The following is a 15441-nucleotide window of genomic DNA, read 5'->3' as shown; positions in this document are numbered from 1 at the left end:
ACTCTGATAAATAAAAAGTTGTGATATCTGAAGTCAAGCCATAATCCAAGATTTAAAAAAAAAAACACTATTTACAACCATTTTATAGTGATTATAACCAGCATAAAGAAATAACAGCACAATACGAGGTCAAAGGAGCTGCTTTCAAAGTGGGGAAGAAAATTAAATATTTACATTCATCCATAAAGCAATGTCAGCCTACTTTCACCCTCCTCCAAGGGAGGAAGGATCAAGAAAAACATTTTTTAAAATGTATAAATAGGAAAATAACACAAACATATTCTTACAAATACAACGCACACAAAAACAGGGCTCTTAAACATTATTTTCAACTCTATCATAATTGCCGTTTTATAAGGTCACATTCGTCCTCTCTGATTAACTGCTAGCAAATGAACGTCTAACTTCCTTCCGGCCCATCTCTAAAGGTTCCTTCGTCACTCTTCAGCGGCACAATAACTTCCTACCCACCACAATCAACTCGTCAAAACAGTGCTGCCGGAGCCCCGCTCCCCAGCCAAAGACTCCGCTCCCCTGATCCTGAGATGCCCTGCCGCGCGGAACCCCTCTCGCATCTCACTGTGCCTGTCACCCGCGTAGTACGCCGCCTCCTCCTCCTCCTCCAATCCCAGCATCCGGCAGGCCCGAGCCATCGTTCAGCTCTCCTCACCATAAACTTCAGCGCTTTCTCCTGCAACACAGACTCCGGGTCCATGGCTACTTTCGTCCGACTCCGCTCTGCCGCTGGGGCGGCTAGATATCGGCTTCACGCCTGCCTCTATCCTCCTGCAACGCCCAGGATCTTAGGCCTGAGCCTACAAGAAGCCGCTCCCCGTCCGTCCTTCTTCCCTCCCCCGACTAGTAACGTGAACCCGACGGACGCCACAGGGTCACGACGTCCTGCAGACGAACGCGAAGAAGGTGCGCTGAAAGAGGGGCCGACGGGAGATGTAGTTTTCGGGATGAAATTTCGAGAGCGAACAAAGACGTTTTCTCAGACCACCTCACCCTCGTCCAAGTCAGCAGAGTTACTTTTTTTAACTGTCCCCTTTGGCCTGCAGAAGGCCTGTAAACTAGGTTAACAACTATGTACAGGCAAATTGTTCTTAGGCTTAGAGTAATTGCAACTTCATTAAGAAACCGAAAGGTCTACTTGGGCTTCCCTCGCTTCCAACTCCAGCATCTATCTACGTTTAGCAAACTTGTATTAGATATTCTGTATCCCTTTCCTCTCAGCTTGGATGATGTGGTTAAATTAGATAGATTACTGAGCCTCTAGCACAGAGCTTCCCATTGGATTCCTGAAACAACAGGCTCTTTCTCCAGCTCTGCAGTTGGAAGGGCAAGGTGGGGGGGGGGGGGGGCAACACTTGCCTCTCTCTCTTCCTCCCTCCCTTCATGCAGGCAGCCTAGGCATACCTTTGCTGGCAGCCACTAAATGGACTGCCATCACTACCAACGTCTTGCTCTGAGCAGCATGCTGGAACTTCTCTCACATGCTCCAGAAGTCCCAGCCTGCTGCCCAGAGCTGGAAGCAGGGAGCAGCAGAAGTCTATTTACTTGGCTGGCAGGGCTCAGCATCCCCACCAGCAAAGTAAAAGATAATTCAGCAGGGGGCCCAAGCCCACATTTTGGGAGCCAGTTGTTAAAGTAGCCATGGAGGGCCCTACTTTAACAACTGGCTCCCAAAATTCTTAAAAACTTAACAACCGGCTCTTGCGAGCCTGTGAGAGCCTGCTCCAGCACACCACTTCCTGAAATACACTTTTGGGGTCACTACCAGTATTCCCTTTACGGTGAGTGATCGCTCACTTAGAGGGATGCGGTAAAAAGTTTTGTTCCCGCAGTAAAAAATCCTTTCCTCCCTCAGGTCTCACAGGATCCTACAGCTGGCAGCGATTCACAGTATGAGGCTGTCTTTGTGGCCTGGCTTCCACCTGCCAGGTCCTGCCCTCTCTACTGCAACTTCCTGTTTAGTATCAAAACAGGAAGTTGCAGTAGAGAGGGCAGGAGGACACAGCAGAGAGAGAGAGCTGGAGTAATAGTTAATGGGAGAAAAGGGACAGAGAGAGTGAGAGATGGGGGTGAGGTAAAACAGATAGAGCGAAGGAATAATGCTGAATGGGGGAAAGTGAGACAGGGAGAGGACGGAGGTAATGCTGGATGGAGGAAAAGAGATACACACACACACAGAAAGAGAGATGGGGCAATGCTGGATAGGGAGAAGAGATAGAGACAGTAATACTCCATGGGGAGAAGGGACAGAGAGAGAGAGAGTGAGTAATGTTGAATGGGGGAGAAGAAACAGAGAGAGAGATAGGATGATGCTGGATGGGGAGAAATAAGAGAGAGCTGGGGTAATGCTGGATAGGAAGAGGGACATAGAAGAGAGATGCAGATAATACTGGATGGGGTAGGGTTACCATATTTTGTCCTCTCAAAAAGAGGGCCCACGCCCCACCCACGCCCTGCCCCCTTTGCATACTCACCCCGCCCCCTGTCACATATTCCCCTCCCCTGCTCCCCCATCACCTCCCCTCCCCCTGGTCCCCTCTCCTCCCCTCCCCCTACTTACTATCTACTGCCCTGGTGGTCTAGTGACCTCTTCGGGGCAGGAAAGAGCCCCCTCTTTCCTGCCCGGAGCTCTGTCCTTGCCCTGTATCCTGTTGCTGTGATGGTCTCTGGATTCAAAATGGCCACCTAGAGTTGAAGTCTTGCGAGGCCGCTTCAACTCTCGGCGACCATTTTGAATCCCGAGACCGTCACAGCAACAGGATGCAGGGCAAGGGCAGTGCTCCGGGCAGGAAAGAGGGGGCTTTTTCCAAAGAGGTCACTAGACCACCAGGGCAGTAGATAGGAAGGGGAGGCTAGGATAGGCCCACTCGCCCGGCCGTTTGTCCAGAAATCCGGACAAACGGGCGTACTGGGAAAACCTGTCAGGACGCCTGGACATGTCCTCAAAAAGAGGACATGTCCGGGTAAATCCAGACATAGGTAACCCTAGGATGGGGTGAAGAGAGAGAGAGAGTGAAATGAGGTAATGCTGGATGGGAGTGAAGTGAGAGAGAGAGAGAGATGCGGTAATGCTGGATGAGGAAAAAAGAGAGCGGGGGGTAATACTGGATGGGGAAGAGAGACTGAGGAATAAAAGGAAAGAAATGAGAGGGCTTGGGCAGAGTTAAAAATATGGAACGCTGTAGGCAGATGCAGTGAATAAAGGGAGATTGAAGACTGGCTAATAAGAGTGAATGAAATTTGAATGGATAGAGAGGCAGAAAAATAGAAGGAAGTTGAAAGGAAAAGATCAGTGTCAGATAAATGTAATGGATGAAAAAGACACTAAATCCCACTGCTCACTGGACACATGCCCCAACTACCTTCTAAAAGAACCTCCCACCCAATTCCTAGAAAGTATCACTGCCTACTTAACTGACCTAATGACCTCAGGCACATTCCTCAAGGCAAATGGGAACATCATTCTGACACCCATTCCCAAAAACCCTAAATCAAGCAAAAGCAACGAAAAAATACAGACCAATAGCCTCCATACCCCTCATTGCCAAGCTAATAGAAAGCATAGTCAACAAACAACTTACCAAATACTTGAACAACTTCTCGATACTCCATGAATCCCATTCAGGCTTCAGATTGCATCACAGTACAGAAACAACGCTAACAGCCCTAATCGCCAACTTTAGAGGAGAAATCAGTCAGGGAAGGAACATATTACTACTTCAATTCGACATGTCATCGGCCTTCGACATGGTGGACCACTGCATATTACTTCAAATGCTCAATAAGATCGGTATAAGTGGGGCAGTACTTAAATGGTTCGAAAATTTCCTGACCAAAAGATCATATCAAGTCAAAATGAACAATGAACTATCTTCCCCCTGGAAAGCACAATCAGGAGTACCACAGGGATCCTCCATCTCCCCAATCCTATTCAACATCACGATGACCCCATTAGCTAGAAAACTAGCTAAAGAAGGACTCAACCCATTCATCTACACTGACGATGTGACCATCTTTATCCCATTCGAAAACAACATCAAAGACATCACAAAGATCATCAAAAAGAGCATAGACAACTGTTTCACTGCATTCAAGCTGAAACTTAACAGAGACAAGATCCAATTCCTGGCAATAACAGCACCCCACAAACAAGCCACCATGCCCAACATAACAAATGATCCTCACTAACGACCTAAAACTACTAGGAATGATTATCGATGAAAAGCTGGCTTTTGAACCCCAGGTCACAAAGGTGGTAACAAACACCTTCCACACAATGTGGAAACTAAGGAGAATCAGAAACAACTTCCCCACAAAAATATTCCATCTCATTGTACAATCCACAGTTCTCTCACACCTAGACTACTGCAATGCAATCTAGTCCAGCTGTAAACAGCCAGTCATAAAGAGACTCCAAACCACCCAAAATACAGCAGCCAGTCTCATCGTAAGGAAGCCACGATATGAAAGGGCTAGGCCTCTATGAACAGCACTCCACTGGCTCCCAATCAAAGCCCGCATATTCTTCAAATTCTGCACTATGGTTTGGCTCATAGTCCATGGAGAGGCTCCTGCTTACCTCTCAGACATGATTATCCTACCTCTCAAGAACACACTGAAGGAGGCGAGAAGTGACCTGACCCTTCACTATCCCAGATGTCACAAGCTCATCTACAAATCCGTCCACTCAGTGAACTTCCCATACCAAAGCACCAAACTATGGAATGAACTCCCCAAATCCCTAAGATCTATAACTCCCTACACAAACTTTTGGAAACACCTCAAAACGTACCTGTTCAAAAAGTCCCTAGCCACAAACAAATCATCCACACCGACACAACATACGACTTAATCCCCCTCACCCAAACTAATGCCCACTCCCCTCTTCCCCATAAATATCTTTCCTATCCTTCACTCCCCCACCTATTCTTTTAAAATGTAACCACCTACTCCCCCACATATTATTCTAAAATGTAACACCTACCTTATCTACCTTCACAAACTAACATTGTAAGCCACATCAATGCACAGTGGAATGCACTGCCAACAAATCTGAAAACAATTAACAAAATCACTAACTTTTGTAAATCTCTGAAAACCTATCTCTTCAACAAAGCCTATCACGAGAATCAATAGAGTAACTATAACACCTCACCGCTCCACCACACTCTGAACAATGCCCTTCTATAACTGTATGTCTAATTCTTCTATATCAACCTCAACCTCATTGTATTACCAAATGTATCTTTTTATCCTGGAATGGCGATGACATTACAGGTCTTTGTAAACCATATTGAGCCTGCAAATAGGTGGGAAAATGTGGGATACAAATGCAATAAATATACATCAAAGCAAACATATTTGAAAGATGTGGGATATTAATGCTGCTATAACTAACTAACTAACTAAATAAGAAAAACAAATAGGAGACCCCGGAAAGAGAGCTAAGAGAAGACAGGAAAGCAGTAACTAGAGACTGAGACCTACACAGTTAGAAAAATTAAATGGCCAGACAACAAAGGTAGAATTTTTTTTTATTTGAATGTAGGGTGAAGTACTGTAGTACCAATGTTAGTCTACTTTAAAGATTAATAAATTAAAATAAAGCAAAAACATTAAAAAGAAGGTGATATCTTTTCATCGGGGAGGGCAGTGCTGGAAAGTGTAGCAGGGACTTGGAGCGGAGCATGGGGCAGAGCATGGGAGGAGCATAGGTGGGGCAAGAGGAGGGGTATGGGATGGGGCAGGTGTCAGGTTTTTCTCTGTTGACAACCCTATTTGAGTGGTGACAGGATTACTGGTTTTTTAGCACAATAGTGTTTGTAGTAAATTCTTCTTCAGATGTTATAGGTGTTCCTTTGAGTGCTCTGCAGTAATGCAGTAAACAAATGAGAAGTAAATGTAAAGCATGCAGAACTTAAGAATATAAGAATAGCCATACTGGGTCAGACCAATGGTCCATCTACCCCAGTATCCTGCCCCCCCGTGTCCCTGTGCCAGAGGGGGCACTAGCCACCAGGGCCTGGACTGCTTGTGGAGGGGGGTTTGGGGGGTCTGTCAGGTACTTGTGACGTGAATTGGCCACTGTTGGAAGAATATTTGTAGTCCAAGGGCACAATTTCTTATCTTAAAGGCACAAGCACGGAATACTTTATACAAACAACATGCAATCTGCCTCCATGTACAAGTGGGCATAACACTCCCCATCTGGTATAGGTAGATACCACTATTTAATTTTTCAAAACTATAAACTTTATAGGCATGCAAAGTCCATTTATATCAAGATCTTTAAACATGGTGACATCTTGTTTCCAATTCACTGTTGCTCTGGCGACTTCTCTCTTGCAGTTTCACAGGAAGTGAAACAAGAGATAACACAAGCAACAAACAACACAAAACAGAGATAAATCTCTGAGTCTCTGGTGGACAATGGTCCACAGAGTCTTCATCTCTTTGTGCTGTGGATCACTGGCTTAGTGATGGCTCTGCTGAAGAAGTTCCTTGTCTTCCAGGGAAGTCTTGTGTCAAAGTTTCCAGGTGGTGCCAAGTTGTCATTGATGATCTGAAGTTCATTATCTCTGATGGCACTTTGGTGGTAGGTGTTTGTAGCTGTCAAGTAGGCCACTGCAGCTATGGCCTTTTCAGAAGCATCTAAGATGCAGATCTCTTTGTGACAGGCAGTACTGAGTGTTGCAGGGATGTAAGTGCGAGGGATATGTAGTTCTTCGAGTCTTTAGAGAATCTATCCATGTCTCCCATTCTTGTCGCATTTCTGGTTGCAGTGGGACATCCCACTTATCAGTACTTTGGGACAGTTCTCTCAGTAGGGATCATCCTTGAATGGTGACTGGAACTACAAACCCCAGTGGATCATACAGACTATTCAATGTAGACAAGACACCTCTGTGTATACATGGATTCTCTTGGGTGGAGACTTGAAAACTAAAAAAGTCTCTCTTTAGATCCCAATGCATTCCAAGGCTTCTATGAAGCAGAGGGGTGTCTACACTTAGAACTAGGTTGTTTAAATCTTTGGCATGATCCTCTGCAAGAAATGCTCTCATTAGTTCTGCAATGTTGAAGGCAATTTTATGAAGTCTCAGATTGGCCTCTGCCAGCATTGCTTGTGTTCTCTTTAGCAAGTCAATGGTTTTTTCTATGGTAGGTAAGGTGTCATGATTGTGGCCGTGACCCCTCTTTTGACTCACCTTATTTCTGCTGGTCAGCTCATGAGCTGGCTTCTATCTCCAGTGTTGTGTTTGTCCTGTGTGTTCTAAGCCTCACTTGGGTGTTCAGAGTGTAGGGTTTCCACTTCCTCCGTGTTTCAAGCCTCGCTTTGGGTTCTGTGTATTTCCTGTCTCTGTCCAGTTTATAAGGAAGTGGTTCACTTTCATTCAGGGCCTTTGTAATGCCAAAGGTCTCCAGGTCAGTCCGTGACCATGTGCTATGTTCACTTCTGCCTTGTTCTTGTGTGTCCCTGTGGGCACTTCTGCTTTGTTCTTAGCCTGTGTGCCCATGGGCACTTCTGTTTAAGGTGCCGGTGTGCACATCTGTTTCTTTGTGCTCTGTGTTCTGCCTTTGTGTTCTGCCTAGTCTGCCTTGCTTGTTCTAGTCTACCTTTTGCCTTTAGCCATAGTTCTGTTGTTTTTCTGTGTGGATCAGCTTCGTTCTGTCTTGCTTGTTCTAGTCCCCTCTGCCTTCAGCTCCAGTCCCCTTCCTGCTTGTCCCTGCCGTGTTTGCTTTCAGCTCCTGTTCCCCTGCCAAGCTTGTTTGTAAATCCTGAATCCTGCCTGAGTATCCTGAATCCTGCTTCTGCCAAGCTTGTTTGTAAATCCTGAATCTTGCTTGAATATCCTGAATCCCGTTCCAGTCATGCCAAACTTGTTCCAGTATCCAGTTCCAGTCCAGCCAAGCCAAGTCCATTCCAGCATTTGGTTCCAGTCCAGTCAAGCCAAGCTTGTTCCAGCATCCGGTTCCAGTCCAGCCAAGCCAAGTCCGTTCCAGCATTGGTTTCCAGTCCAGTCAAGCCAGGTTTGTTCCAGTATCTGACTCTAGCCAAGCCAAGTGCATCCTGAATCCAGCCCAGTCTTGCTTGGAGGTTTTTGCCTCCTGCTGCCGCTCGACGACAGTAGACCAAGGGCTCACGTTGTTCCAGAGTTCGCGCCTGGTTGTTCAAAGCCTGGGATCGTGACATAAGGACTTCAAACCATTGTCAACGTAAACGTCTCTTTCAATGAAGAATCTGTGCCACACTCTTTTTCACCTTCTTTGGCTGTCCTTTTAAGCCTGTTGGTTGCTACTGCAGATGATGGACTGTTACCAAAGACATGAACTCTCATTTTGTATTCCACAAGTTCCTGGTTGATGTCATTATCATGGTACCACAGGAATCTTAAGTAGTTTCTGTAGTCTGGGTGTACAACAAAGCAATAGAACATTTGCTGGATGTCTGCTGTTATGGTGATGGGTTCCTTTCTAAAGAAAATCCTAATAGGCTATTTATCATGTTAGACCCAGAAAGCAGCACATTGTTGGGTAAGAATCCTTGAAATTGAGCACTGGAATTGAATACAGTCCTTGTATGGCCTGTGTTTTGTGGTCGATACACACCAGAGATTGGTAAGTACCAACATTCTTCATTGTCTTTTAATGGTGGAGCTGGATATGCATGGCCATTATCCAGTATGTTTTGCATGAATGTTGTAAAGTACTGTTTTGTCTCTGGTTTCCTTCTTAGAGTCTTTTGCAATGAAGTGAGATGAAACAGAGCTTGCTCTCTGTTATTAGGGATTTGTGATCTAGCATCTGGAATGGTAGAGGAGCCACACAACTGTTTGACTCATCCTTGTAGAATTCCTTATCCATGAAAAGGAAAGCGTTGGTTTGTCATCAACCTTTGGACTTGGAACACCAAATTCCCCAGATGTTCTCCTAACTCTGGTGGAGAGGTGTTCTGACAGATGGTTGATCAAGTGTCTGGTTCTTCCCAGCTGTAAACCTCCACTTGCAGACCATTATGATAAGGCTTGAACAAGGTGGTGCATCCATTCTCCAAGACGCACATTTTGTATACATCTACACGTGGTCTCCTCAATCTGTTAAGGCAGACATCACCTACTATCACCCATCCTAGGGCAAGTTGGTAGGCATATGGAGCGTCAGGTGAACCTGCACGAGACTCAAGAACACTGATCACTGTTGGTGCATCTCTTGCCAACAAGAGTAAGATTTTGGCATTTGGGTCCAATGACTGCAGATACTCCACTAAAGGTTGCAGATGATGCTGCTGTTCAACCTCTGGTGTGGGAATTTCCTCCCTGTTATTAGCAGTGTTGTATTGTAACTATGTAAATGTAACTACTTACTTTAACTTGTAAAGAAGTACAGGATAACATTTGTTACTTTTACTTTTACTAAAGTAACAATTTTTCCATTTTTTACTACTTTTATTCAGTTACATCTGATGCTTGCAGTTAAAAGTAAAAAGTAAAAGTGGAAGGGGGATGTTAGAATTGGTGAGTCCCTGTGCTGTCCTTGAAGCAGAGAGTACTGTTCCAAGAGCAGCTGTCGGCCAATCCTACTGCTTTACCTGTGGTGACCGCCATTGCCCAGCAGTTGAGCCACTGATGGCCAACAGGACTTGGATAATCCGAGGTCCATGGAACGAGGGACAGCACTGGAACAGGCAAGAGAATGGAGACAGCAGGGGCTTGCAGGGGCTGAGTCCGGGGTACAGGCAAGGTTCAGGCCAACGGCGGTGAGAAGGCAGAGTCTGGGTGCAGGCGAAGGTCTAGGCAGGTAGTGGTCAGAAGGCATTGTCCAGGTCCAGGCAAAGTTCTAGGCTGGTGATGGTCAGAAGGCACTGTCCGGGTCCAGGCAAAGGTCTAGGCAGGCAGAGGTCAGAAGGCATTGTCCGGGTCCAGGTGAAGGTCTAGGCAGGCGGTGGTCAGAAGATCCGACGAGCGAGAGCAGACTAGAAGTCAGAAACAACCAAGGTTGTAGCTGAAGCATTGGGAAAGGGAACAACCCCTTTAAATATTGGTGGTGTCTGACGTCAGGAGGCCAGAACCGGAAAGCCCTTAGCTAGGTTGTGGGGAGATGCCGTGATGCAGTGCTGCTGTGGAGGAGAGGCGGGGGCATCAGCCTGGACCGTGGTGAGGGGAGAGACCAGCGGATGTCAGAAGGAGGTGGCACCATGGCACGAAGAGATGTCCTGTACCATTCAGCGCCGTGCCGCACCGGAAGAGCTGCCTGAAGCCGCCACCAGCACGCTCCTAAAGCCACCGCGACCTTCCCAGTCCCACGCCATAAGGGTGACATCCAAGGCTGCCGCTGCCCGGCCCCTAGCGCTTCGGGATAAGGATCGTGACAGGGGATGTAAATGATGATTCCTTAGTAAACCAAGTAAAATGGCAAAACTGGGAACAGGAGTTTGCTATTGCAAACCTTGTCACACAAACAGTGGATCATCTCATCTTAAATTTTGCTGTTCAGTGAATATAACCTATAAGAACAATGGAGTTGCCTGTTTCTTGAACTGGTTACTGGTCTCCAGCCAAACAGAACAGTGATGAGTTTGATCATTTTAAAGCAGAAATGAAGCTGGTAGCAATTCTTGTTGCTTGTCATCCCATGGGAAATTTTACATTAAGATGACTGTCCGGTGGATTGGCAGTGTCTATAGAGAGGAAGTCTACTTGTCTGGCCTTAAGATTGAAAGGTTCCCACACATTTGATGTTCTTGTATCAAGTCTCAAAGATATTGAAACGGAGTTTTCCATCAGACGAAAATTTGTCAGAACAAGAACAGACAATGATTCCAACTTTGTGAAAGACTTCTTTGTAATTGGACAGCATGACGATGATAACAAAGGTAGAGATGAAGATGCAAGAGATGAATTAGACAGCACTATTTCTAATGCAGATGATTATGATAATGGTAATGATGATGATAAAGTACTCTTTGCTATATGTAAGTCAAGTGTTTCAGAGATTCCCTTGATCATAACCTGAGAGTGCAGACCCAGTCAGAAGACATCAGTAATATTTAAACCTGGCCTGATTTGAAGGAACTTTTTATCAGACTGAACAATCCACTTCCTGGTAGTGCAGTTTTTGAACCTTTCTAGCTGTGCTGGATTAATGACTCACAAGCACATGATTGATAGTCATTTCAAAAATGTAGTCTTACTAAAAGCAAAGTGAATTGAATTGTAGAGCAATAAAGTTGTTGGGATAAAAACATTAACAATAGTTACATTCATTATAGTTGCAATACTTTTACTTTTTACTCAGTTTTAAATTAGGCAATAACTTTTTTTTACTTGTACTTAAATTTTTAAATGTGTTTTTCATTGTATTTTTTGCTTTTACTTAAATATTAAAACATACGTTTATTTTTACTTGTACTTAAGCACTTTGACCTTGTACTTTCAACAACACTGGTATCTGATTACACTCGTTAAGAGTCGGTAGATGGGTCATGTTGCTACCATCCATCACTTCTATCACACATCCACTTGCTCTTCTCCCCATCCTCTTTGTTATCCCTGTATAGGTCTTGAGGTTGTAGGGAAAGTGATCTCCCTGGATGTCAAATAAGTCAAAGAATTCCGTCCTTGCCAAGGACTGATTAACTGCTCATCTATGATGGCACATATCTTTACTGCCTTTTCTGGTTGCTCTTTTGGAAATACTTTAGCTACACATATCTTGGTGCAAGACCATCCACTGCTGCCTCCTCCACACACCTGTGTACAGTTTGGAGTAACTTTTAGTGGTGACGCTGGTTCTACTTCCTTTTCCCCACTATGGCTTGATTCTAAGGATGGGGCTCCTGTAAAATTAGGCTTACTCTTGTCAGGGTGTAAGGCACTGACATACTGGTCACTATTGCACTCCGTACACTTGATGGATGCTTTACAGTCTTTAGCCATATGCTTGGATGAAAAGCAACATTTGTACTTTTTTAACAGTTCTTTACGCTCTTTCAAGGGTTTTGTATAAATGAAGTATAGTATGGACAGTGGCCTTACTGTCTGGAACTGACCATTCTGGAGCAGTTTGTGCCACTGTAACCTTTAGTTATGTGATTTCTGACTCGTATAGGGTGAAGAGGGAACAGAGGAAAGGCTCTAGGGCAGCGATTCCCAAACTGTGCGCCGTGGTACCCTGGTATGCCGCAGCGAACTCTCAGGGGTGCCACAGCGCATCGCTCCCTACTTTCTCCTCCCTCTAGTCCGGCATCTGCTGCTTCCTGCTTCTTCCCCTGCCGCCGCTGTAGTGCTTGTAGCTTACATTTTTGGGGGAATGGAGATCCATTGGACCTGCAGCCCCTTGTCCTTGTGTCGCTATTATGGGTGGGGGGTGAAGGGACTTGGGGATTGAACTAGGCCACTTTATGGTGACATTCAAGGCACTTTTGGAGTGGAGTCCAGCCCGTTTGACAGGTTGGACTTTTGACAGAGTAAAAATTTAAGAATATTTAATTTTTCTGTATGATCTCTATTATCACTTGAGATTCTGTTTAGAAAATATCTCAAAATATCTCAAAGAAGTATTGTTAATTCCAGAATCTGACAATATTTTTTTATATCTTTGTGTTATTATATGCCTAGAAATATGATATCAATCATAGTTATGCTCAGTTTCTCTAATATTTCTCAGTCTTATAATAAAGTCAGTAAAATAATAGAGCTATGATAGGATCTGTCAGATACACATACCCACCTCCACTTTGACTAAATAATTTTATGAGCCAAGCATACAATGGGGGGGGGGGGTATACATAATCCTCATTAATCCTTCTTTACAACATTTAGCAATAGTCCATATTTTATTCTCAACATATTTATCAAAATTTTCAATTTATATTAACAAAAAGTTTTAATCTTTTCTTTTCTTTCTTTTATTTGTAATTTATCTTTCAAGTCAAAAAAGTACTTAGCTTTTAACTTAGTTTCTCCATACTCAGATCGAAAAATGGAGACCAGTTGTCACTGACATAGATCCATGTTTCGCTTTTTGCTGACTCAAGGTAGTCTCCTACAATATAAATCCATAATTTCTAGCAGAGCTATCAAGCTTATAATTAAAAACTAACTCTCACTGACCAGGATTTTTTCAGTATAATGGCTTCTAAAATGGCCGCCGCGTTTTTTTTAAAACAAACTTTATAGCAATTTCAATTCTTCAAGTGATACACAAACCACCAATCTGAACTGCAAGGGCTGACCAGCTGATTGCTAGTAAACAATACGTCAAATTAGTGTCATCCACTCGATTTCGTGGTTTAATCGATTTCGTGGTTTAATCCATAGGGTTCCATAGAATTTAGAGTGAATATCCAGAATTCTTCTCTAAAGTTGAGTATTTTTTCAAGATCACCACCCTCCTACCCTTCTATCACTTGATCTATAATACGCCATCTGAGGTCTGCTATCTGATGTTGAGATTGGACCCAGTGTTGTACTAGCGGTGCCTCCATTTTATTAGTGGAGATCCTAGATTTATGTTCTGTCAAGCGTACTTTTACCATTCTTACACTTCTCCCTACATAAATCTTATTGCAGGGGCATTTGATGATGTATACTGCCATTTTAGTTGTACAGTCAGAATCAGAAACGACCAAGTCTAGGGACAACCATCTCTAAGGCCGACCTAAATGTCAAGATTTGGGCGTCCCCGACCGTATTATTGAAATGAAAGATGGATTTCCACCTTGTTTCGATAATACAGGTTTCCCCGCCCCTCCACCGGGACGTTTTGTGAGGACGTCCTCAGGAAAACTTGGGCATCCCTTTCGATTATGCCCCTCTAAGGGCCTCTTTTACAAAGCTGCGCTAGTGGTTCTTACATGGCAAATGAGAGGAATTCCATAAGAACTTGAATTGGCTTCCTCTCATTTGCTGCATAGGAATCGCTAATGCAGCATTGTAAAAGAAGCCCTAAATGCGATGAAGCCCATTCTATTCCCATGGGCTTCTTTTAATGGTAGCGCAGCTTTGTAAAAGGAGCCCAAAATCTGGGCTTTGCATGCAGGCAAGTCCAATATTGGGACGTGCTAATCCCAGATTTTACCACACTGTAGTAAAAAGGTCTCTAAGGAGCCCTTTTACTAAGCAACGTAAGCATCTATGCGCACCTAATACATGCCAGAATGGAGTTACTGCCCAGCTACCGCGTGGCTCTTGTGGTAATTTCATTTTGGTGTGCATCTGATACGCACATCCAAAATATTTTCAGACACACGTATCGGACGCGCACCAAGTGGCATTTGACGCACATGTGAGACTTTACCGCTAGGTCAATGGCTGGCAGTACGTTCTCAGACCCAAAATGGATGCGCGGCAATTTTCATTCTGCCGCATGTCCATTTTCGGCAAAAATTTTAAAAAGGCATTTTTTTGTAAGTGTGCTGAAAAATAATTCTGCACGCACCCAAAACACACGTCTACACTACCGCAGGCTATTTTTCAGCGCACCTTAGTAAAAGGACCCCTTAATTATTTATGAATCATCCTATTTAAAAAATGTTCAATTCATTCTCCTTTTTTGATCTCTCTTTTGACATGGATTCCTGCTTTGCTTTTGTCTGGGTGGCAGCACCAGTGGTTGGGAGGCGGGGCTAGTGCTCGGCAGACTTCTACGGTCTATGCCCTGAAAATGGCAGATACAAATCAAGGTCAGGTATACACAATGCATCTTTTCTAGCAAAAAAGGTGCTGGTACTCAAATGCTAGGCTACCCTTCAAGGGTGGGGTGATCACTGAGGGATCCACCCCACAATAGCCAGGCCCCCTGCAACCAGTCACAGAACCTATGACAAGGCAGAATTGGTGTGTAGAGCTTGAGCTCTTTCATTAAAACTTGGGGTCCTTGGGTCAATTTTAGCAGACAATGGAAAAGGTGCCGGTACTCATTACCCCCAAGTACCCCCACAAAAAAAGCCCTGGGTATACATATAAAGTAGCACATATGAGTTTATCTTGTTGGGCAGACTGGATGGACTGTACAGGTCTATTTCTGCTGTCACCTACTATGTTACTATTTAGTTTATTTTCGAAAGGGAAGGACGCCCATCTTCCGACACAAATCAAGAGATGGGCGTCCTTTTCCCGAGGTCGCCCAAATCGGCATAATCGAAAGCCGATTTTTTGCATCCTCAACTGCTTTCCATCGCGGGGACGACCAAAGTTCATGGGGGCGTGTCCGCAGTGTACCGAAGGCGGGATGGGGGCGTGGTTAAGAGATGGGCGACCTCGGCCGATAATGGAAAAAAGAAGGGCGTCCCTCACGAACATTTGGTCAACTTTACTTGGTCCCTTTTTTTCACGACCAAGCCTCGAAAAGGTGCCCGAACTGATCAGATGACCACCAGAGGGAATCGGGAATGACCTCCCCTTACTCCCCCAGTGATCACCAACC

At 44.7% G+C, this 15441-nt stretch overlaps 1 protein-coding gene across 2 annotated transcripts in view; it reads right to left on the bottom strand.

The window, feature by feature from the left end:
- Positions 1-843, bottom strand: part of BTRC (beta-transducin repeat containing E3 ubiquitin protein ligase) — a 417532-nt gene extending 416689 nt beyond the window's left edge. For both annotated transcript variants that reach the window (XM_030202848.1, XM_030202849.1), the window contains exon 1: positions 671-843. In XM_030202848.1, coding sequence (XP_030058708.1) covers positions 671-715 — 45 coding nt within the window. In that variant the 5' untranslated portion in view covers positions 716-843. The remainder of the gene's footprint in view (positions 1-670) is intronic.
- Between the last annotated feature and the right edge of the window lie 14598 nt (positions 844-15441).

Source organism: Microcaecilia unicolor, chromosome 5 (assembly GCF_901765095.1).
Source record: "Microcaecilia unicolor chromosome 5, aMicUni1.1, whole genome shotgun sequence".
Classification (NCBI taxonomy): domain Eukaryota; kingdom Metazoa; phylum Chordata; class Amphibia; order Gymnophiona; family Siphonopidae; genus Microcaecilia; species Microcaecilia unicolor.
The sequence above is the reverse complement of the archived record's forward strand: the minus strand, read 5'-3'. Positions and strand labels throughout refer to the sequence as shown.